Source organism: Ochlerotatus camptorhynchus, unplaced genomic scaffold, assembly GCF_037179485.1.
Source record: "Ochlerotatus camptorhynchus isolate MF236.1 unplaced genomic scaffold, CSIRO-AGI_Acam_v1.1 ptg000204l, whole genome shotgun sequence".
Taxonomy (NCBI): Eukaryota; Metazoa; Arthropoda; class Insecta; order Diptera; family Culicidae; genus Ochlerotatus; species Ochlerotatus camptorhynchus.
In genome coordinates this window covers 480,297-506,414 of record NW_027040694.1, presented here as the reverse complement: position 1 = coordinate 506,414, position 26,118 = coordinate 480,297, and the positions used below count along the sequence as shown (strand labels likewise).

Below are 26,118 nucleotides of genomic sequence, written 5' to 3'. Positions count from 1 at the left end.
ATGGTTAGTTTCCAGAACGTCTGGAAGTCGTCGTTGTTTCTGCGGTCCACCATTCTGACTTGAATGATTGTTGTTAGGTGGTTACAATTGGTCTACAAGACGGACGTACCAGAGTGTTGGTACTGCCTTTAGATAGAGCTACGTCTGATAAGGTCTTAGTGTGATCTGTCAAGGTTCCGAGTATTACTCATCTGTCTGCTCGATGACTTCAACATCACCGGTTGTACGGCGTAGGTAACAGTGGTGTCTGGACAAGTGATTTATTCGGATTGTTTCAATTTGAATACATTTCAAAACCAATACTGTTATTTTCTTACAAATCGACTTTTATTCAGCAGATCAATAATTTGCATCGTAGAAAACTATTTCTTTGAGCGAGATTTCTGAGTAAACAAACAAAAAAAGAAAAAATAGTTATACAAAACTTAAGTTTGAAAATTCCCTGAATTCATCAATTCTATATCCGTATACGGGTTGCGTACTTTCTTCAATTCATGAAGACACACGCACGAGGCTCCAATTTGTAGCTTACATTATCCGCTTAGCGTGCCGGGAAAAAGGGAAAAACTGATGACTTAACAACTCTTATCTAACTCTTACCAACTGTTTTTTACCAGTTGGAGATATTCGAAAAAAGATAGCTTCTTCAAAAAAAATACTTGGCAGTGATTGGCTTGCCACTTTTTTTTTCCCCGCTCCTCCTAAGGCACCGAATTGGTAGCAATGGCAATGGGCCACGTAACCGGACCCTTCATCACAATATCAGCCAGACTCTGTTTGATCCGAATGAAACGTCGCTTGAATTCCAAACCACATCCCTTCGATAAGCGGAAATCGCACAGGATTCTGCCGTCCATTTCCACGATGTTGGCCTTGAAGATCAGCTGCAATTTCCGGCGGTCGATCGTCGAGATGGTGATGACGGCTTCGTCATTGCACTTCCAACTGTAGCCCAACTTTTCGAACGCGGACGAAAGCCGCTTCAGCGTTTCGTCACACTTGGTGGACACGAAAAACCGAGTCATACGACGTACCAACCGCTGAAAGGGGTTGTTCGATTGAGTCGCTCCCACGGACTGGGTGGGATTCATCTGGGTGCACAGGATCAGATCATCCAGCATGGTAGGTTGCGAGAAGCAGAATCCATTGCGAGCTTCGATCGCTTCCTCGACTCCGTGCACCTCGGTGTGGGTTATCGTCGGAACCGGCTGAGATTGCCACATCCGCGAGGTGGAATCATCCAACGGGGACGATAGGTCCTGATTCGAGCAGAGTCGTTTGGCGCGAGGTGAAACGACACCATCGACCACGTCCCGTCCGTTTCCGCTGCTGTCCGAGAGGCCTGCGTTGGTGGAGAGAGAAAAAAAGATGGGGGGAAAAAGTTGTTGATTATCACAGGTCTGTTTTGTTGGAAGGACATTTTATTTGAAACTACAGAAACGAGCGTGCACAGTGTAACGTTTAATGGCGGTGTGTTCTAGTTTTACAAATATGTGGATAAATTAGTCAGACAGACGAATGTATGACTTTCTTCGAAAACTGTATACCTCTCCTTCTCATGGAAACACATGTATTCTCCAACTTTTCGCACTGAATGATTTTTATTCTTATCCTTAGTTGAAATGTGATTGCTGGGGAAATGGGGGTAAAATAAGCATACGGGATAAAGTGAACAATAGACGATTTTAAGTGCTTATTCATTCAAATGTCAATCAATTTGACGCACAGACATACACAATCCTACCCAGGTATAGCTAATAGAGGCCTGAAAAACGGCACATTAGCGGGATTATTGATTGTTTGGATGTATCGGAGAGTATTACTTATAAACTTGTTTCTCTTCCACTGAGCCTAGATTTAAACGGGCAAGTCTGATAGCCATCATATCTGAGAATGAATTGTTTGTTATTCTATATACAATCATGAAAAATACATTTTGTTGCTGGACATCGCGACTAACATTTGAAAATGGTCTAAAATGTTTAACATTCATAATTAGTATTTTTTGAAATTCACATTAACCTGAAAACGGGTGGACTAAGGAAAAGAGTTTGTGTGTGCAAAATTTATCAAAACATATGAGTACAATCGAAGAATCCAAATAAATTATTGCTTTACTAAGAAATATGCAATTTTGTAATATTTTGAAATCAATAAAATTTTTTAAAAATATTGAATTTTATTGAAGCCAGTTACCTGGCTACACTTTTCACCAAATTTCAGAGCATTACTTTAGCTTTCTTAACAAAAAAAAAAAAAAAAATAGATGAAAATCGAAGGAGGCATGTTTTGAGAAAATCAACGATTTATGTTTTTTTTACTATGAATTTACCTAGTTTTTTTTCTTTCAGTGTATTTTTTTTTATCAAAGATCGCTTAGTTACCAAAAACTTTTTCTCAATTTGATCAGATCAATCATTTTCATGTTGATTTTTTGAAAAAAATATAATCTATTTTTTGAATACACCTTTTTCAAAAGTTACTCTTGAGAAAAAATCATAATAAATAAGTAACCAATAGTGACATTTGATCTGATACTGAAATTATTTGTTTTTGTCATGCAACTTAACATGACAATTTCATAAATTCTCCTAATTATATCGAGTCTCACAAAGGAATCTCCTATATAGACCAATGAAGCCACTAGCTTAAATAGAGTTAAATAGATCATTACAACGACAGCATTTTTTATTTTTGAAGATCTTGGATTTGATGCTACGTTTGAAATATTAAAAATTAGAGGTAGATAACTTTGAAAATTCGCTAAGATTTTTCACAAAATTTCTTTAGAATGATCTCAAGAACTTCCCCTTCTCTTAAACTTGCATCTAAAATAATATTAACAAAAATAATATTGTATTCTTGAAATCCTTGGCAGAACAATTAATTTAATTCTTGTAGATAGATTATGTTCGTAGTTGAAGATGCTTAACGTCAAATATCAGACTTAAAGTGTGACATTTTATACGATAGTTGAGGAGATGAAAGTATAGAGTTGATAGTTCCGTTAGAGTACGGCAATGTGAAAATTGTGTATAGAAAGAAGAATGCGAGCAAAGGCTAATTTTGATGAAGGCACGAATCGGATCGAGCATTCCTTTTACCAAACTCACCCATTGATGGATGGTGAGGGGCATTTCTCCCCGCCACCACTGGCAAAAGGGATGATCGCTGATGTTTCACACTCAAATCGCCATCTGACATGCATCTACCCGATTGCTCTCCTCAAAATTGTCCCTTACTCGTCTACTATCTAGGGGGAATGGCTCTAATGTTGGCCTATCGATCTAAGATTGGGCCCATCGCTAAAAATTTGCTATTTATCAATTTTATCTAGATGAATGCGTCATTGGGACGGTACTAATGGATATTTTTGTCGTTATTGAAAATTTAGTCGATTGCTGAATTTATGTATAGGCTCACATTAGGGGCATTTAGGCCGACATTACATCCATTTCCCCTATATACAATTTTCACACTGCCGTACTATAACGGAACTATGAACTCTATACTTTCATTTCCTCCATCGTAAAAAATGTTCCCCGCTAAGTCTGATATCGATAACTTCACGCATGAAGTAATGAAACATGATTAGTTAAAGTAGAGTATTTTTGATTTTTTAATGATTCTTCCAGGAATTCCTTGAAGGTTCCTTCCATTGCTTAGAATTATCTTGGAGTTCTCCCCTGAATTCTATTGGAAATTCAATTCGTATTTCCCTCAGAATTCCCATGGTATTTTCTCAGAATTCTCAAAACCAAAATTCATCTCAGAATACTCTTGAAACTTTTGTCAGAGTTCCTTTGAGATTGAACCCTCCAAATTTGATTCTATTGGAATTCTTTTCGCAAATTATTTCGAGCTCTTTAAAATTCTCTTGGAAATATCCTCAGAAATAACTCCAGAATTCTTTTAGAACTATCAGCAGAGATCTCTCAGAGCTGGTCATAAATAAATCAGAACCTATTTTGAGTTCTTATTAGAATTGGACCTAGAATCCTCATCAAATCATCATAGAATACTTCGTTATAATGCACATAGAGCTCTTCTCTCAATTATATTGGAATTATTTCCAAAATTGTTTCGGAGCTGAATTTTGGGTCTCTAATAGTTTAAACAATAATCAAAAGCGGCGCTCGTATTTGTCAGTTTCAGGGCCGGTTTTCTCAACTCCGCTTAAGCCTTGAAAATCTGATTTAAGATTTCGAGCGGAGGTGAAGAAATCGGCCCTCAGAGCACTTAATTTTACATGAGACTTTCGTAGTATGTACTTTGGTATTATTCTCTGAACTAACTTGCTGTCATCCCTAGAGTTCCTTTAAAAGACTTCTGAAGATCTAGCACAGACAAATTCCATTTAAAAAAGTTCCCCATGTTTAGAATTTATTTTCGGGAACAGGAGGTATATTTCACCGATTCGTAATCGAAATTGAAGGCATTTCCCAGTATTTTTCCTGGTTTTTTAAAGTTCCTTGAATATTTCCGGTTCACTGGCCACTCTGGTTAAATTTTTTAGTTTTTTAACAGATATGCAAATTTTGTCAAGTGCCAAGTAGTCAATTTAAACATTTTGTTGATTTTTTTTTTCAATTTCACTCTATTTTGATTGTGAAAAAGTGACTTTATTGACGATTTTTAGAGAAATAGTAACTTTAGTGACTGACTTCAAAATAGTGACCAAGTCACTAAAAAGTAACATACCAGCTCTGTGTATGTCAAAATTTATTCAATAATTCGAATTATTTGATGGTTTAGAAAAGTGTTTACAAATAATAATCTTAGGTAGAGTAAGCACAGTGTTGCTTTTTGCCGTTTTCGTGCGCTTTTTTAATAGCTTCTCAAACATTGATTTTAGGGGTATAGTTTGTTCAAAGATGTTTTTGCATATGTTAATCCGCTTCTTTTGATGTAGACGATTTGGCAATTAATCCACCGAAAAGTGAGATCAAAAAAATATTTTTTATCTGATTCAGATAGAGACTTAACGTCTTGAATAAAGTATATAAGGTTTGGAAATTGCAGCTATTGTTACCTCTACCACGGTATGTGCTCCTGTCATCGTCGACTTGACGATCTCGAGGGGACACGGGTAGGGTAGGTGCTGCTACTGTACCTTTCTACCAATGACAGTAATTGATGGTATGCTCCCAACCAGAGTTATGTACTTTGACTATATGTTTAGTATTACTTCTGCGTGAAGTCAACGATTTACATAGTTGAAGATGCTAATTTCAAATAACAGACTAAAGTGATAATTTTTATACGATAGATGAGGCCGTACTCTGACGGAACTATCAATTCTATACTTTCATTTCCCCTGCAAATCAGCAAGTTCGATGAGATCTATTGATAGTTATTTTAAGCTTCAAATACATATCTTCTTAAATTAGTTTCAGAAAACGTATTAGCATTAATAAATTCTAAATATTACTAGTTTTGAGCATATTTAGTGTTCGGTTATTGAGTTATAGCAAAGAAAGGAAACCTCATATCTGCTTCGAAAATTGAAAAAAAAATCGATGTACTTTAGAGTGCCACCTAGCGATGGAAAGTACGCTTTTTACACGGAAAATATTGGTAGCATTATACCAGTTTCAATAACAGGTACAAGTACAGCTTAGCTGCTTTAAAGCGGTTTTATAAAAAATGAAATATTTTTCTACCAATACAATTCATTTGTATAGTAACGTCTACGGTAAAGTAGAAAACCGAAAATTCCGCCACGGGCCAATTGATTTTACTCTCAATCTGTATGTAAAACATAACGTCGAACAAAGTTCACTGCATTCGCCCAACGTTTTATGTGTACAATCTGTCGAATTGAAACATGCTTATGGTGGTAAGCCTCAACCGGTATTGTCGTTCCACTTGGAAGCTGGAAATTAGACTCGCGAAAAATGTTTTTTGTTTTATACGTTAAACCTATCGTATAGTGCGCTGTATAGCGCGTCATTGGGTGATCACAAACAAACAAAAAAATCATTTTTCGCTAGTTTGATTTTCCAGCTTTCAAGTGGAACGAAAATATTATACTCGGGTTAAATTCCGATCTCAAATGTCAGGTTTATTTGCTATCGACGTTGGTGTTAATTTATTTTATATCTTTATTAAGGAGAGTTTCAGCCCTGGGCTGGTTCGTCTCCTGGTTGGTGTTAATCAATACATTAACAATCATTCAGCAGATTTTCCAAACAGGGACGGTATTAAAAATTAATCCTGGTTGGAGTTTGCCACCATTAATGTACCAAGTTTGAAAGCATGGTTAGCAATTCGGAATCTGTTGGTTAGCTCTGGAAAAAAAATTGTTCCAAAAGTTTGATGGTATCTTCATTTACAATTTATGGAAAAATAATCATTGAAAATTGTTTTACATTGCGATTAAATTTAATTATTACGTTTGAAAACGTACATTATCTATGTCCGATTTTTAATGAGGAGGGGGAAAGTCTGGAAACTGTGACGATCCATACAAAATTTTATGGGTTGACAATTTCTCATTTCCGTGTAAAATTTTTGATAGATCTTACCGAGGGGAAGTCAGCTTTCATTAAAGTACCTCTTGTACTCAGATTTACTCATAGCTACGCTGAATTACTCTGGTTTGCTGCGAGACACAACTAACTAGGCATATAGTTTTGATTCCTGATTCTGCAGCTGACAGTCCATCGACGAAACACAAACATTTATTATTTTCGCTTGTAAATAACAAAAATACTTTTCAATATTCAATGTAATTCTTAGTTTGAGTGGTAGCCAGAAGATATTTCTGTAATGCTTAGCACAATCGTTTTGTAAAATGCTCTATAACATTAAATCAATGATGATTTTTCATAGCGATGAATGTGTTTTTATGTCGTGTGTCGAATATCGATTTCTGATCACTTCATGTTGTTCCTGTTCCGGAAATATTCAAACTGATATCATAATATTTCTAGATAAATCTCAAAATAGGTAGAGCTAATGGAAGTTCTTATTTTTATTTATGCCACATTGATGATACTAATTTGAGATATGGTCAATATATCAAGATATTGCATAATCAAGAAACTCACTCCTTGGGAATAGGGTATGATTGTGCTTGCCACACAATATACGAATGCAAAAATGGTGCAGGCTAAGAAAGCTCTCTATTAACAACAGTGGAAGTGCTAAAAAAAACACTAAGTTCCCCCCCTCCCCCCCCCCCAACTTAGTGGTGGGGGGGGGGGGAGGTTAGAGACAAAGTGGTACAATTTTGATCGATTCTCTTCATCGACTTTCTCATTTGATAATCACGGCACCAAATAATTTCACATTATTTCCGCTACATAGTTTGGTAAAGGAGGTTATTATCTGTCATACAGTATAGCAACCGCATCAAGGAATATGTTTGCCACTGAGTTATTAACGAAAGACAAAGGCGATTAAGAGAATCAATCAAAATCAATTGTACCCCTTTGCCTCTAATCCTGAGGGTTTTGACGGTACTCGTAAGCAAGCGTACTCGGCAAGCGTAAATAGAAATAGAAGTAGGGCATAATAGCCAAAGAAGAAAAAGAAGATTAAATTTTTTATCTTTAAAACATTTGGCACAAATAGAATGATGCATGTTTGACAAGCTGTGGGTACTCAATTAGAATATCGAATGAATCATGAAATTAATAGATAAATGCAGACAGGACCTCTTGAAATGTTAATCTAGATATGTCCAGTACATAAATACAAAAAAACTTGTTTGTACAAATTGATATGAGCTTTAAAACAACAGTTCGTATTAAGCAGGATGAACTGTAAAGCTAACGGTCATTTCAAAACGTAGTAAGAAATTATACCATTTTATTCTAGATTAAACTGGCATAAACGAACACGTTAAATATAAAATGATTAGATGAAAAGAAATCGATGTTGATTTTTCAATCGTCAGAGTAAACACTTTCTGGTTCATCGTTTGTATGAAGTTACTGTTCCTTTGTTTGGTTATAGTGTTCGGCTTTTTGAAATTCAGTCTAATGAGCCGGAGATGAACCAGCGTTCGGTTGAAAATCCCCTCAATGATCAGAGATCAGGGTGGCCAGTGAATTTTCATTTTGAAATTCCCGGCTTTTTCCCGGTTTAAATCTTAAAAAATTCCCGGTTGTAAATATTAAACAAAAAAACCAAATTGAACACATTTTTAAGAAAGCTCTGAAAGGAATTTACTAAAAGGACAAAAAATGTGATATAAGAAGATTCCCAAGATTCTGGGGCTTTAAGCTTTTTTTCAAAATTTGTGATTACTAACAATCTTTATGATGCAAGATTTGGAGTAAAAATAATTAAAATGTGAGATTTTGGAAAAAAAAATTCAAGATCACAGATATGAAAAATTAAATAAATATCATACTTATGAGTCGTGGAGTCATAATTGTCACGCTCTGAGACTTGGAAGCATTTTAAGGGTTATAAGAAATTTCATAACAATCTATAGAATCTAGCGGACAAACCCTGGATTTTTTAGTAAATTTTAAAAGAATTCAAAGTGTTGAGCAAATTTACAGAATTATTCTGACATGAAAACCCTAATAATTGTTAGATGAATTTGCAAGGATTTCTGTGGAGAAGAATGCAAATTCTAAGTTGAATTGTTAGATAATTTTAGAAGATTTAAAAAGGAGTTGTCAAAAACAAAACATTGCGGAAAATTCCTACGTGATTCTGATGAGATTTGTATGGGTATCGTGAAGAAAATTATGGATGAATTTTAAGAAGAATTCCAAGACAATTATGATCAGAATTCAACCAGAAACAGAGTTCTTAGATTGTGCTGGCAATAATTTCAACCCTAGTGCGAAAGATTCATCACAGAACTCCAACAAAATTTATTGCAAAAAATTCTGAGAATTAGAAACAAATTGTTTAAAATACTCCAAGGAGTTTCTAAATAAAATTTCGAAAGATTTCTGCTATTTTGAATAGAGTTAAAATAAATTTTTGAAAATATTTTCAAAGGAATCAAAGTCTCCGAATAGGCTTAAGGGAATTCTAAGAAGCATTCCAATTAAATTCTTAGACGGGGTTGCAAGGAAATTCCAAAAATAATTCAACGGTAATTATTACGCGGAGTGTCTTCTGGTTTATTTCAGAACAATTTCAAAATAATTCAGAGCCGAATTCCAAGTTAATTCTGGAATTCATGTCATGAGAATTTTGAACAACGAAAAATTAAACCCCCGGAAAAGAATAATTTATTTTCGGTTTTTACAAATATTTGTTTTGAAAGTCCAGCATCTTCAATATTTTCTTTTAAGGACCATGCACTTTACAACTGAAATTGAGACGACAAAAATCAATTTTCAATATTGCTGAGTGATTAAATTCTAAAAACAATAACACGGGAAACTGAAAAAAATTATGCAGCAAATAGAGCAAGACATTCATTTGGTAAAGGATAACTCTGTTTCAATAATTTATTCTGAAATTCTGGTGTAAAAATTTGTTCTTATGGTATGGTTAATTTATTTTCCCGGTTCTCTCACCGAATTCCCGGGTTTTTCCCGGTTTTCCCGGTTACTTTTCAAATTCCCGGATATTTTCCGGTATTCCCGGTTTGCTGGCCAACCTGAGAGATGTTATGCCTCAGAACATCTCGGCGGCGCTGACTGGGATTGAACCCAGGCCTGCTGGGGTGAAAAGTAATTACGCTTACCACTACACCACCGGCCCCGCTACATTCCAAGGATCATTCTAGTGACATTGAAAACATAATTTACGTTTTCAATTTCTGTAAGGACATGATAAAAGAAAAAAAAACTAATCTATAAAGAGATCACTTGACGTTAATGGGTTGGTAAAGACAACCAGTCTAATGACCCACTACAAAAAATAGCCTACCATTCAACTCCTATTTCAAAACCTGGCTATACCCTAATACGAAGCTGAAAACGCTACTTATCCAAGCATCGAGTTAAGTTTCCTAATCTTCTGAAAATTTGGATCATTGAGATTTTCAAGCAGGGCGAAGAATTAGGACGTGGGAGTATGGTGAACTCAAATTTTCACTGTTTATTTTCTTATTAAAAATGAAATTCCATTGAGCATATGTAGGTACCTGAAAACGAAAAAATAATCTATTGTCTTGTGCACGCTAGCGCTGGAGTTATTTTTCAAATTGGGTTAATATCAAAAAAGCACAACATAAACTAAAATAAAAACAATAATCTTGAGCAGGGCGGTCTGAGCGCTGCTGCTGCGGTGTTTGTGGTGCTGGTGCTGCTTTTTCTGCTGATGTTGGTGGGATTATGTGCAAAAGAACTAAAGCGAAACTCAAAAGTCAGCATTCATTAGGTTTTTGGTGATAAAGCTATATGCAATCGGAAACGTATCAGCATACAGCTAAAATCACCAAAGATCCAATAAATGTGATAACACAGGCGGGCGGGCAGGCAGGCAGGCATAAAGAAGCTGAAACTAAAGATTTTCTCACAACACACACAAAAAAAATCGGAATTCAACCAAAACTAATAAAACCAAAGACGATATAAAAATCACTTTTGCCGATCACTTGGTCGGTTTTCGGTTTTTCCGGTTCTCCTCGGCACACACGTACACGGACTCACCGCAAGCTTCCATGCTTTGGTAATCTAGCTTTATGAAATATTAAATTCTATCATACAGCTAAAGCGCCAAAGCGTGGACGATGGGTTCAATCTCTGCTGCTTTATCTCGGTCCATTTGGTTGACTGATCTTGGGGGCAGCTCTTTCGCAACACCGGCTTAGGTACCGAGGTGCACTCAGGGTTTTAGAAATGTACATCTGAGAGTCACTCAGTACCTGAACCAGGATCGCGCGCGACCGCCTTCCAGTAATGAATGAGTGCTTATCACCACTTACGATTTGCAGACGTGGAACAATTTTTCATTCATTCCGGGTGTGTGAATGATTCGATCACATTTTTAACAATTGCCAACGTATGTCTTTGAGGTGCAATAAATAGTCCAAATTAATCACATCACTATTATAATTGAAACATTGCACATTCTGCTCATCCAAATTGCCTTTGTCTTCGCGCACACACAAAAAAAATATGAATGATAATCAACACGTCAAATAAAGCAAAATCTAAAACAAACCTCAAAATATACTGACATCACACGTATAGAAAGCCACACCACTTACCTTGGCTGCTGTGGTTGAACTGCATCTGGCACCACTTGTGGTCCTGGATTTTGTCCAGCGTCAACCGCTGGGACGGATTCGGGACCAGGATCTTCCGCAGCAGTGACAGGGTCAGCGTGTCCAGTTTACTCCAGGGCGTCGCGGTCGTGTACTTGTTCTCCTTCCAGCAGAGATACTCCTGACAGGCCGACGACGGTTGATCCCATGGCAGTTCTAAATCGATGGCACACATTACGGAACGACCGACCGAAATGGAGCCCAACGAAGAAAAAAAAACAAGAACAGAACCGATATCAGTATACCGTAGTTTGGTACAAGCATATTAATTTATCATTCTTTATCAGCAATCGTCCGAGTTCGGCACCATTGCCTATCATCACGACGATTCGGAGTGTGTCCGATATATATTTTTTTCTCTTCTGTTGTATCGTTTTCACATTAGGGTGCCAAGAGCGTGCGAATGGGTATTTAATGGAAAAACAACATCCAACGGGAAAAGTGAAGGCATGGGGAGAGTGATGTGAACTACAAAGTGCAGTGCAGAGAAACACGAAGTCTCGATTTTCGGTCGTATCGGGAATCGTTGAGATATCAAATTTTATCAGTTTACCAGGCTGGAAATAGAAAACAAAAAACAAGCGGCACTTTTGGCGACAGCAACATATACACGGAAGCAGCAGCGGAAGAACAACGATGTCTCGGTCGGTCGGTTGGTGAAATTTTTCGCCACACAAAAGGTACTTAAACTAGACATTGCATTTAGGTTGATTTTAACTTCACAGCGATCCTTGAAGTTTTTTTTAAAGAGTGTGAGAGAGAGAAATGTGAAGGCGAAGGTGAGCGATATTTGGGAGAAGACATTTTCGAGAGGTTAAATATGCGAGAGCGTGATCCTTTTCATTCATACGTTGAAGGGTGGGATAGGTGGAATATATTTGTATTTGTTTACGCAGACAGAACATAAGGACGAGGTGTGAGATATTTGTTGCGTTTGAGATGGCCTGATGGGTTCGCAAAGCGCCGTCGGAGTGGGTTGAGTAATTTCCTTGTAACCCAAGTAACAATTCATGTACAGTAAGAACAGAAGCTGATTATTTGTTGATTTAAGGTGTACAAAGCTGATTAATATTATGCTGAATATATAGTTGAATAGTAGTGCATGAAGCGAATTGTATGCCCATAATCCAACCTCGATAAGTTAGCTGATCTAAAGATTGAACAAGCCTTCTTTAAGCTTATCACAAGTCCACAAATCAGCAATGCGTTACACACATTTTGATAGCTCCTAAATTCACTGCCTACATTTATAATTACAAGCAGTGGCAGGAGTAGAGACTAGGAAGAGCAGATTTTTTGGAATAGCCCCAGGTAGATGTGGGCTGCGACGACTTCGGAAGAGTTAGTATTTGTATTCCTGTGTTTTGTTTGTTATATTGCACTGAAGTTTCAGACCGAATTATTACTCAATTATGGTACTAAAATAGCATCGAAATGACCATCGAAATAAAGCACGCACTTGTGTCCACTTTGTATTAACTGCCCTTGAAAATGAGAGGAATGTTTTACTGTCACCAGTTGTTGTTTACAATTCTGCATTGCTGTATAATACTCTTCCGGTTAATTCAACTTAAATATGACGTGCTTCAAGTCAATGATCATACCATTTGCCACACATATGCTGAAGTCAGGGTGGCCAGTGAATTTTCTTTTGAAATTCCCGGTTTAAATCTTAACATTTCCCGGTTATTAATATTCAACAAAAAACGAAATTGAACGCATTTTTAAAAACGTGCTGAAAGGATAACAAATGTGATTTAAGAAGATTCTCAAGATTCTGGAGTTTTGAAATTTGTGTAGAGTTTGAAACTAGATTTTTTCTTCAAAATTTGTGATTAATAACAATCTTCGTGATGCAAGATTTGGAGAAAAAATAATTAAAATGTGAGATTTTGAAACAATTTCAAGATCACAGATTTGAAAAAAAAAAAAACATATACTTATGAGTCGTGGAGTCATAATTGTCACGCTCACGACTTGGATGCATTTTAAGGGTTATAACAAATTACAGAACAATTTATAGAATCTTGCGGACAAAGCCTGGAATTTTTAGTAAAATTTAAAAGAATTCAAAGTGTTGATTTCGAACAAATATTGAGCAGGATTCTCACACAGCTTTCGAAGGAGAAGTTCTGAGCAGAAGTGATTTTAGAAGATTTCACAAGGAGTTGTGAAAAACAAAACTTTAAAGAAACTTCCCACGTGATTCTGAGGAGATTTGTATGGGGATCGTGAGGAAAATGACAGATGCATTTTAAGAAGAATTCCAAGAGAATTATGATCAGAATTAAATAAGAAATAGAGTTCTAAGAGTGTTCTGGTAATAATTTCAACCCTAGTGCGAAAGATTCATCACAGAACTCCAACAAAATTGATTGCAAAAAAAAAAATTGCTGATAATTAGAAAGAAATTCTTTAAAATACTCCATATATAAAATGAAAGATTTCTGCTGTTTTGAATAGAGTTAAAAGAAATTTTTGAAAAGATGTTCAAAGGAATCAAAGTCTCCGAATAGATTCAAGGGAATTCTAAGAAGGATTTCAAATAAATTCTTAGAAGGGGTTTCAAGTAAAATCCAAAAAGAACTCAACGGTAATTATTCCGCGGAGTGTTTTTTTTTTATTAATTTCAGAAGAATTCCATGATAATTCAAAGCAAAATTTCAAGTTTATTCTGGAATTCATATCATGAGAATTTAGAACAACAAAAAATTAAAAACCCGGAAAAGAATAATTCAGTTTCGGTTTTTACAAATATTTGTTTCCAAAGTCCAGTATCTTCAATATTTTCTTTTAAGGACCATGCACTTTACATCTGAAATTGAAACGATAAAATTCAATTTGCAATATTGCTGAGTGATTAAATTCTCAAAACAATAAGACGGGAAACTGAAGAAAATTATGCAGCAAATAGAGCAAGACATTAATTTGGTAAAGGATCACTCTGTTTTAAGGTTCAATTTACTTTGATGCATTTTCGAAAAATTCATAAGTTTTTTTCGACGAATTATTTCAGATTGCTAAAAGCTCGCGTCATTTTGTGTAGAATAGCAAAAGGAATCGAATAGTTCAAGCATTTTGCAATCTGAACTAATGCGTGGAAAAAAACTGCTCTTCAATTTTTCGAAAAAGCAACAAAATAAATTGAACCTTAATGGTTTATTATGAAATTCTGATGAAAAACATTGTTCCTATGATATGGTTAATTTATTTTTTCCGGTTCTCTCGTCGAATTTCACGGGTTTTCCCCCGTTTTCACGGTTACTTTTCAAATTCCCGGATATTTCCCGGTTTGCTGGCCACCCTGTTAAGTGGTTGACGCCTGTGAATCAGCGACTGCCTGGTTCGAATCCCGAAATGCAAAGGTAATTTTTAGACTTATATTAACAATATAAATATGTAAATCCAATTAGTCAGCAACAATATAAAAACAGTTCCACATAAATGCATAAGATATGAAGCGGTCTTCCATTATTTTTGAAAAAAATTAGAAGCCTGAATAAAGGGTTGGACTGTTATTTAATACCTTAAAAAGCTTATAATGTTTATTACTGTTAAGATTTTGGATGATTAAAATCACCAGATTTAGATGTACAGCAATTATTCAATCAAAGGCTGAATTAAAATCGATTAAACAACACTTGTTAAGCATCAAATTGTTACCTGGGAATTGCTTATATTTTGACAGATTCAACCACTATTTGCAGACATGGGATTCAAAGCTATTTTTTTAAATTTGGAACTGAACTAAATAAATAGAACATGGCATCGACTAATGCCAATTTACCTCCTTTCTTATGGGGCAATTCTCTAGCAATTCCTAATCGTTTTCGGAAGGACTCTTCATAAAATAGTCTCTATAAGTCTGGAGTCCTTTTTGATTCTATCAGACACTACTCTGCTTATTCTTCCTAGAGGCATTTGGACCCGCTACCTCATTTCAAGAGCCACATGTGAAAAGGGCATACAAGTTTTTTTTTTGTAAACAAACCTTTGTAGGCCCTTTTCTCGCCAACCGAGGGTCGCCCACGCAAACCAACAATATCATCAAGAACGGATACCGGGTGATGTTGATGGTTTGCGTGGGTGTCATATAGGTAGCGAAAAAAGGGCATTAGAAGGTTTGTTTACAAAAAAGCGTATATGCCCTTTTCGCATGTTGTTCTTGATTTCTGTTTCATTTGATCATCAAAAAACTATTTGTCGTATGTGCCGACAGATCAAAACATAGCTTAACGTTACATACGACACCTAACTTCTATGGAGGTGTCAAACGCTGTATGTAACAAATTATACAGAAACGTAAACGCTGTACATACGACCTGTCGTTTTTTCCTAAGAAAAGTGCAAATTTTGCAAATCTTCAATTTAAAACGGTTGTGAGTGGTCCATAATACAGTAACTACGCTTTCCGTGAGATATTATTAATTGTAACACTTTTTAAAAGGCGCACGGTCGAATGTAACACCACGGCATGTAAACGGTCGTATAATATTTATTGGTTAAAAAACGTTTATGTTAGAAGCACTCCACTCCTGAGATGCTAGTAAATGGGAATTTTGAAGGGATTATCTATTTCATTGAAAATAGAAACAATTTTTAGTACACCAAAACAAAACACTTCGTTTCCCTAATTCTCTAATTCTCGATTACTTTTTCGAAGGGACGTATCAACTTTTGTAAACAATGCATTTGATCGTCGGTTTGGCGTAGCTGGTAACTCGTTCACGCATACTAAAACCACTATCATGTAGGGGGAAAATTCCTCTATCTGATGGTAGTGGACTAGCTACCAGTTACGCCAAATCGACGATCAAATGCAGTGTTTACAAAAGCTGATACGCTCATTCGTCAACAGTCAGAAGCTATCGATGCGTAGAAATATTTCTGATCGATTGGTGATAAAATTATTGAAATTGGTCTAGGGGCAGCTGAGTTATTAACGTTTAAAATCTTTCATAATTTCGTTACATGTTCCATTTTTGGTTTTCACAAAGTGTACTCCCATATAGAAATCACAGACGTAGTTCTACGTAAAAAAAATGCCAAAGAAAGTATGAAAGTAACATGAAACTTCCGGGGAAGCCACCAGAAGGACGTCTGAGGGAAGAATATTCTGGTGGAAGTCTGGAAAAACTTCCGGAGCATGTCGGAAGAAACTTCGGGGGGGGGGGGGGGGGATCAGATAACATTACTGATAGAAATCAAAAGAAACTTCCTAAAGAAATTGGAACTTGTTTCCAAAAATTTGACTGATTGGTACCTCCAAGGGCGAAAGGGCGTCAAGCTAAAGGAGCGAATTCAGAGAACTTCTACTAAAGGGCTGTCCATAAACTACGTAGACGATTTTTTAGTTTGAACTTGCACACGGCTGGTCTTATAACCTCTTAAGTAATAAAACAGCAAAAAAGGGTTTATATTCCACTTAAATAATTTTGGTATCCATGACAGATACGTATTTCGACTACAATGTGGAATGACACTGATGAAGACTGCACATTGTAGTCAAAATACGTAGCTGTCATGGATCCCAAAATTATTTAAGTGGAATTAAATGGAAGATAAACCCTTTTTTGCTGTAAGCATTCCGCTAAAAACCCAATCTCATTACTTCATTACTCTCAAGTAACATTGCAAGTTTTATTGAGGTTTAAAGCATTCTAAAAATCTTAAGTATAACCTGCAGAGGTTGTAGGACAAAAGGTCGAAAGGACAAACTATCTTATTATAATTAGAGGGACAAAATGACGAATTGAACATAGACGGACGAAAGGTCAAAATGGATAAACTGGCCAAATTGTTGGATGATAAAATGGGTGGCTTTCCATCTTTAAATCAAGCAGTTATTTGGAAAATTTGTTATCTAACAAATAGTTACTGTGCGTGTCAAGGCAATTGAAGAGAAAAATAACTGCCTTTCTCTAGAATATATTCCTTACTTAAATCATGAGCAGATCTTTGGGAGTATTTGCATAGTATTTATTTAAAGTTCTTTTAATATCTCGAAGTAACTGCGAAAATTCTTTGGAATTGATTTGGAATATCTCAGTACTTGTTCTGGATGACGTCTGTCTTTTAAATTCTCGGGAAATAAAGTCTTTTAGACTTTCCGTTGAAAAGACCTTTGCACTTGCTTTAGAATTACTAAGGGCCTGCTTTGGAAGCCGTCTTGCCGTGCAAGTACTTGTCAAGAATGTTCTTTTGCCTTATCTTTTGAAAGTCCTTTAGACTTGTGGTAGAAATCCTCGGAACTTACTTTGAAAGCCTTTGAATTTATCTTGATTCGCAGTGGAAGTCTTTTAAACTTGCTTAAAGCCTGTTGTACTTAGCTAGTACTCTGAACTAGTATAAAAACCTTCTGGACTTACTTAAATTATTCTGAATGTACATTGAAAGTTTTCTAGACTTGACATATAAGTCTTCAGAACATACTATGAAAGCCCTATGTACTTACTTTGGAAATTCTAAGGAACTGTCTTAGAAGCCATACGGACTTGGCATGAAAGAGACTTTTCGACATGACTTGCAAGTCCTCTGCACTTACTTTAAAATGTATGTTTGACTGTAAGTCCTCCGGACTTGCTTTGAAAGGCTTTTAGATTTGATTTGAAAGTCCTTTCTTTGGAAGTATTTTAGACTTGACTTGGAACTTTCAAGTTGAAAGTCTTTTTAATTTGCATAAGAAGTCCTCTGAACTTGCCTTAAAATTGATAGATTTGGCCAGACAGTAATCTGAATTTGCTTTGATAGTTTTTGGGACAAGACAAAGAGATTTATCTTAAAGATAAATCGTCCAGCTCTAACCTTTGTAGGGGGAAGAGGTGGGACCATCATCATCATCATCATCATCATCACCATTTCAACAGTGATGAACTAGCCTACGACTAAAAATCTCACAAATAAAGTTAAAAAAGAAACAAGACTTTCAAGTCCTCTGGACATGCATTGAAAGTCTTTTAGACTTAACATGTAAGTCCTCGAAACTTGCCTTGAAAGTTCAAAGTCCTTTGAGTTTATCTTGAAAGTATTCTGGACTTACATCTATAGTCATCTTGATTTGCCTTGAAAGTTCTCTGGACTTACTTTAAAAGACTTTTAAATTTGACTTGAAAATCCTCAAGACATTCCTTTAAAAGTAGTTTAGACTTGACTTGGAACTTCCAAGTTGGAAGTCTTTTAAATTTGCATAGGTACCCTAATAAAAAAAATTAGCATAAACGAACGATAACCCAAATGATTGAACTATTCCATAAATAGTTTGGATGATACCCCGAACACGTCTTTAAGCAAATTAACCATAACATTTTTATTAGGGTAGTCCTCTGAACTCCTCTTAAGATTGATAGATTTGACTAGACAGTTCTCTGAATTTGCTTTCATAGTCTTTGGGACAAGATTTTCAACAATTATGGAACTTGCCTACGACTAAAACTCTCAAATAAAGTAAAAAAAAACAAGACTTTCATGTCCTCCGGACATGCATTGTAAGTCTTTTTGACTTGGCTTGTAATTCCTTTAAACTTGCCTTGAAAGTTCAAAGTCCTTTGGGCTTATCTTGAAAATCTTCAGGACTTGCAACTATAGTCATCTCGACTGCAAAGTCCACTGGACTTGCTTTGAAAGTTTTTCAAACGTGACTTGGAAGTCCTTTGAACATGAATTGAAAGTCCTTTCAACTTGATTCGAAAGTCTGCTGGACTTGCTTTAAGATTTTTAGATTTGGCTTTGATAGTCTTTGGGACATGACTAGAAAGTCCTCTGGACTTGCTTTGAAAATCTCTTAGACTTGACTTGAAAATCCTCTGAACGTACCTTGAAATCCGAAAGCCCTGTGAACTTCCTTTGAAAGTCTTTTGGACTTTTTTTTTCCTTTGGTTTGTTTTTTTCCGTCGATCTTGTTTTCCGTACTGAGCACCAATGCTACCGACGTGCCAGGAAGGCAGCTCCCACACCTGGACCCTACCTATCGACCCATCAACTCATGAACCGGGGACCACCGGCTTTACTTCCCATCCGAAGGAAGGCGTGATCAGAGATGTTATGCCTCAGAACATCCCGGCGGCGTCGACTGGGATTGAACCCAGGCCTGCTGGGGTGAGAGGTTATCACGCTTACCACTACACCACCGGCGCCGTTAAGTCTTTTGGACTTACATCTATAGTATTTCCATAATGTGCCTCTTGACTTACATCTATAGTATTTCCATAATGTGCCTCTTGACTTACATCTATAGTATTTCCATAATGTGCCTCTTGAAAGTCTTCTGGACTTGCTTTAAGATTTTTAGATTTGGCTTGAAAGTCTTCTGGTCTTCTTTGAGTCTTTGGGTCATGACTATGAAGTCCTCTGGAATTGCTTTGATAGTCGTTGGGAAATGGCATGAAAATTCTCAGGACTTGCATTGTAAATTATTTTAGACTTGACTTGGAAGTCCTCTGAACTTGCCTCGAAAGTCTTCTGATCTTGCCTGGATAGTCCACCGACAGCTTCGAAACTCTTTCAGATTTGACCGCTGAACTTGCCATGGGGAGCCTCTGAACTTACGTTGAAGGTCTTTTGAACTTGCCTGAAAAGTCCTCTAAACTTGCTATGGGCATTTTTACATTGAATGTTTTTTGAACTTATCTTGAGAAGCAACGTTACCGGTTTTATCTTGGCCTTCACGTCCATTCTAGCCTTATGAATCCGGCAAAAACCGTGATAGTCTCGAAATTGTACTTGAGATAGAGGACGTATAAGTCTTCTAAACTTACTTTGATGGTCACCGTAGCTTGGAACTTATCTTGACTAATATTTTGAATTTACTTTGAAAGTCTCCTGGACTTACCATACAAGTCACAAGGTACATTAGAAGCCCTATGGACTTACGGATTAACTTCTAAGTCTTTTGAACTTGCCTTGAAAATCTTCTGTGAATTGCCTTGGAAGTCCTCTTGATTTGCATTGATAGTCTTTGGGATATGGCTTGCAAGGCTTCTGGACTTGCTTTGTATTTTTGATTTGATTCGGAAGTCCTCTGGACTTAACATGAAAGACCGTTGGACTTGCGTTGAAAATCGTTTAGACTTTGCTTCAAAGACTTCTGGATTTGCTTTGAAGCACCTTATAAACTTGCCGTGGAGGTTCTTAACACTAGCTTTGAAAGTCTTTTGGACTCACTCTATGGAGCTTCTAAGTGTCCTGGAGTTACTTTGGACTGTCATATGGACTTGCTTTGACAGTCTTTTGAACTTGACTTGAAAGTCCTTTGGATTTCCCTTGAACGGTCTCCGGGTTTTCCTTGGAAGCCCTCTGGCCTTGCTTTGACGGTTACTTGGAATTTGCTTGAAAATCTTGTAAACTTGCTTTGAAAGACCTTGGACTTACCTTAAAAGCCATATGAATCTTTAACTTCCTCGCACTTGCCATGAAGCCCTCCTTACTAACTAAGCCCTATGGACTAACTTTGAAAGTTTTAAGAACCTTACTTAGAAGTCCAATGGACTTGGCTTGGAAGCCTTCTGGACTTGTTGCTTTGATAGTCTTTGGGACATGGTTTGAATGTCCTCTGAACTTGTATTGAAAGTACTTCGCATTTGACTTGGAAGCCTTCTGGACTTGCTTTGAAAGGTTTTTAGATTTGGCCTCTGGACTAGCTTTGATAGTCTTTGGGACATGGCTGGCAAATCTTTTAACCTTGGAAGTCCTCTGAACTTGCCTTGCAACTCTACAGGGCTTATTTTTGAGTCTGGACTTAAAAAAGAGAGAAGGATTAGGGTGCGTGTACCAGCAATGGCCATACGTTCCTATTATGGTGTGTTCCAATTATGGCCTATGGGAATTCCCGTATAGCCATAACTGGTACATCTACCCTAGTAATTTACATTTAATTCCACTACCTTACTTCCAGTAATCCAAAAAACTCTTTTAAATTGACCTGACTTGACTTTCAAGTTTACTATATTTAGTTTAGATTGTTTGAATATGCCTCTTAAATTTACCCCTTGGTTATCTATCAAGAAGTTCTTCGAACTTACTCCAAAACTTAATCTGGAAGTCAGAAATACGCGTAGCTGACAAGGATAAACAATTAATGTAGTGAAATTTCAATGGAAATTACCAACCCTTCTCTCTTTCTGCATATAGCTAATCCACTATAGACGCCCACATTCATCAGGTTTCCTTTGGACTTACATTGGTAGTTCTCTGGAGTTACCATGAAAGGCATTTGAATTTGCGTCTTTTAGACTTGGCTTGAATGTTCTCTGAGCTTGTCGTGGAAGTTGTCATAACTAGCTTTGAAGCTCTTTTGAACTAACGTTTGGAGTCCTATGGACTTACCCTCAAGTCCTCTTTATTTACTTTGAAAGTCCTGTTGTGAACTTATCTTGAGTCATTTGGATTTACCTTGAACTGCTGGTTGCTGCTTTGACAGTTACTTGTATCTAAGCTTGACGCGAAATCCCATGGTCGAGTGTTGAAAGTCCTCCAAACATTTCCTTTAAATTTTCCGGACTTATCCCTCTAGATCACAAAGTTAACTTTCAAGATTTTTGGAATATGTCTTCAAATTTGCCCCTAAAAGATTCTACCAAGAAGTTCTCTGAACTTATTCCAGAAATTGTAGTTCAAAAGAACTTAATCAGGAAGTCAAATGGACGACACAACGGCAAAAGTCCAGTTTTTAGATCCTTTAGAAATGTCCCGGGAATTATTTACGTGATTTGTCGGTAAATTCACACACTAAAAATTTAATCCGTTAGTGAAGAATTTATAGCGAAACCCACACCAAATTGTCATGGTCCCAAGCTTATAAACATCTCTGAATGCTTCTTGAAACTTTTTCTTTGGCTGAACTTAGAATAATTCATCACCATCGATATACAAGATTTCAAAAACTTTTGTTAACCCAATTTCTAAATCAATCTTTTAATTTTGTCGAACCTCTTAACGGAATCTCTGTCAAAAGATAATCAATTATAACGGAATTAAAAGGAAATAAATCAACTCACTCAAAAAGCTCTTCACAATTTCTATTTTTTAACGTAGCATTACGTCTTTCGGCAACTTATGGGGGGTGCAATTTCGAAAAAATCAAAATCGACCGCGTTACGAAAAGGGGTCAGGTTTTGACCACTTATAACTTTGTCAATAGCTGATGGATTTTAATTCTAAACAAGTCATTCGATTGGAAATTTGTCTACAAATCTGCTCAGATGAACACTTTATCAATTTTTAATAGCTCACTATTTAAAATTACACAAATGTCCAACTGTTACAATGATGATCAAAACTATCACCGCAAATGCAAAAAGCGCACAGATTTTAAAATCTAAGCCGGTCTCGACGACCGATGCTAATTCAACGACCGTGTGTGTGGTGGTGTCCGGTCGATCGTCATCATCATCATCAGCAGCAGCAGTGCTATCGGCGCGTGGCGTTGAACACTGTAGAACACTCCAGTACACAACGAAAGACTGCCCGCAAGCAGCAAGCTGCAGCCCACATGAGCGTCCATTCACCGAAGGAGGAGGAAGAAGCCGCACCGCTGCTGATCGGATTCAGTAGCTCTTCGTGAGTCGCTGTGGCCCATCTATGCCGAGCGCATCACTCTTGTTACAAACAACATACGGCTCTTGCCAGCCTCATCCGTGTTGAACACCCTAATAGCTCAGCATTACTCAACCATCATGACAAAACGGTTCTTTTCAGGACCGCCATAAATTATTGTTGTTTAAGAGTTAATTTCCATTGAACGTTCGGTCGCCTTGCTGCCAGCCACATCACTCCAAAGCAACCAAAAGTTTGTGGTCCAATGCATAACAATGCATTCTCGCAATGACCGAATATCACATGACCTTGTCAATCAACCAGAAACACTTCAAATTAAGGAAAGGCTTTCTCCAGGACGCTAAAAAAAAATCGAATTTATATCATTGATCGCGTATATCTCACGATTAGCAAGAAATTCCTCCTCCTCCAATCAATTTTTGCTTTTTAATTATCTATTGAATAAACCAAAAATTCCATGCGTTTTGTGCACGAAAATGCGTAATTTTGTCATCAGAAAACGAGGCGTTTCCGTGATGGAAAAAAAGGTTTCCCTAACACAGTCGCCGAATATTAATACTGAGCACGTAATCCTACGTCAAATCGACGGTCGTGTCTTGGATACAACCTCTTACTTTTTTCTCTCGCAAGTAAAGCAAACAAGAGGGAGATATTTGTTTTTCCCGATGGAGTCATTAAAAGCAATTTGACAAGCTTTGGCAAACTCGCGATATTCTGAGCTCCAGTGAGCTGATCCCGTTAGTTACCGCTTCGGAAGACTGATGAGGATAGTATCAAGTATACCGTAGCATAGTGGTAGAGCCCCCGTCTAGTGTACTGGAAGGTGTAGGTTCGATTCATTTTCGCAACATAGGGGAAGGAGGATCATAGTGAGCTTCCAGTGCTTTAGCTTTGGATTTCTTATGATGCGAAACATATTAGTTGGTCCATAATCATGGCAATGGTGATATTGAACCTACTGCCAATTAATTTGATTCGAACAATAGAGGTTTGGGACTAGAGGGCGGGATGCTCATTATGCCATCTTACCCCTTTCTCTCCTTTCAAGCCCAAGAAAAGTAGATTGTCTCAACATTAATCATTTACCCTTAAAATTATGCCAAATGTGGGTAGAGTCGTTTATGCAGATGACCGGAGATGAGCCAGCGTCTGGCTTAAAATCTCCTTAATAAAGACAACCAACCAACCGTTTATCCAGACTAAATGACTTCTATAGGGATATTGTACAACAATTGTACGCATCCTTTTCGATCGCAATATGTATCGAACTGGGTGTCCCTATTCCCTCTTGGTCACGATAACATGAAACCCACTCCAACAGCATCCCTACCTTGTGATGGTATGTGAATCCTAAAGGGGGGGAGGAATGACATTAGTCACGCAAATTCCGAGAAAATGGGAGCGAATCGCAACCTCCAGAGCGCGAAAACAATGGCCATCCGTATTGTGATATGATCGATCAATGGAGAAATCCTTGGGAACGTTCGGGAGCGCATTGGTAATGGTGTGATATCTTAGTCACAGTCGTTCGCTATGGGAGAGCAAACATTCCACGACTCGGCGCGGAAGGAAAAAGTGTGTGATAATAGCAATTTAGTATTAACATCGCGAAATTTGGAAAGAGGAGACAGACATGCGCATTCGCATTGGAACTGAAAGCGTTTTCTAATGAGCGAGCGGAGAGAAAGATGCGAACCGAGTCTGACGGCGACGGTGAATGAAGGAAGGAAATGTCACGCCGTCGACGGCCGTGAATGAGCGGATATGGACGCATTAGAGAAGGGAAACAGAAACACACGCACAACACAGCGACGAAGACGACGGACGATCGTTTTGGGGTGCAGCTCATTGCTCTAGAATTTAGGATGTTATCTTAAACGATGCTCCTGACTGTAGTATTGTGGTCGGTTGGTATGATTAGGATATTAATGTTAGTAGTCTGGTTGATATCTGATTGAACAAACTAAGCTAGTTCATTGCAGTACATCTCGAATGCTTCGTGAATGGGATTTAGGTTAATTAGTGCTGTCACTATCACAGATTCCGAGTTTGATAGCCGCGATTTTGTTTTCTCTTATGCTTAGAAACTGATAGCCATCGAGTTGGACAAGCGTGCAATTAGCCAAATACATTCCTGTAACAAACAGCAGCCAAAATAATAACAATTTTCGATTATCACTCTCATCACTTCACACACAGTTTCTCTTCGACGTTTCGACTTTTGATGGAACACTCAGTTGGGAATTCAAAATCACTCTCACACATTCTTCAATTTTTTATATAGATATATAAGTATGTACCTAGTTAGCAAACTTTATTTACTGCATTACACAAGCGATCATAACACGGGCACAGTTTATCGGGTGATAATTTAGATTTATCCACTGAATGAAAAAAGAAATCTGTATAGAAAGTATTTTTTTTCAGAAAATTGTTCACATTTTACAACCTGTCTAGCCTATGAAAACTGCAAGGCTGAGCTTACACTAAATTTACCCTAGGGATAGTTGGCCTGAAAAAGCATCCACAATTAACTGTTGAAATGTTTTACCACTTTAAATGTGGTTTTTGTTTCAGTGTCGTAAGTTAAAAAAAAAACAATTTTGATCATGACCAATTTTGCTTATCTTAAGTAGATTTACTTGTTGTTAAAACCAAGATAGAAAAACATTTAATTCAAATTTGGCCAGCTGAAACTAGAGTTCTTGGTTAAGTTTCATGTGCAAAGTGCATTTTTACAATTTTACCGATAATCACAGAGCACATTTTTCCATCGTCAATTAATTCCGAAACTATCGACGGAATAGTTATTGCAGGGTGTCGACTCAATTATGAAAAGTAAACTACCTGATATTCCCTGACTTTCCAGTCGTTTTTTCCAAAAAATTCCAGACAGGGTTGACAGAAATAAAGGAAATCAATCAAATAAATGAAGCTTACTGATTAAAGTTTAATACGTGAATCTACAGTGTTGGTGCACATCAGTGGCGTGCCGTAACCTCACTTTACCTGTGCACCAACTTTCAAACCCAGAATTCATACTCGAATCGACTGAAAAATACACTTAATCTTCTAGTTTACTCGATATCTATCCATAGCAAGCAATATTTTGATAATTGATTATGTTTTGAGCGTTGGTGCACAGTAGACTGATGCAAAATTTGACTCTTTCGCTCCACAGTGCTTAAATGGTTTCAAATCGGGTCCTGATTAGCCTCTCAAAGTTACAACTCATTTGGCTAGAAACAGACTTCGCACAAGCCATTTGAAGTTAACATGTAAATTACTATGGGAAATCTCAGCTTTTTGTTCATTGCCTACTTGTCTTTTCCCATATTGAGCTGCGAAACAGTTCGATAGCCATTCTTATAGAAAAT

General features: G+C 37.0%; 1 protein-coding gene across 1 annotated transcript in view; it reads right to left on the bottom strand.

Annotated features, from left to right (window-relative positions):
- Nucleotides 1-308: 308 nt before the first annotated feature.
- The window catches only part of grp (serine/threonine-protein kinase grp), a 96,367-nt gene continuing 70,557 nt past the window's right edge, over nt 309-26,118 (bottom strand). Inside the window, exons 6-7 of the mRNA XM_065224088.1 lie at nt 11,135-11,347; nt 309-1,342 (exon numbers count right to left, since the gene is read on the bottom strand). Of these exons, the coding sequence (XP_065080160.1) occupies nt 702-1,342; nt 11,135-11,347 (854 nt within the window). The 3' untranslated portion in view covers nt 309-701. The remainder of the gene's footprint in view (nt 1,343-11,134; nt 11,348-26,118) is intronic.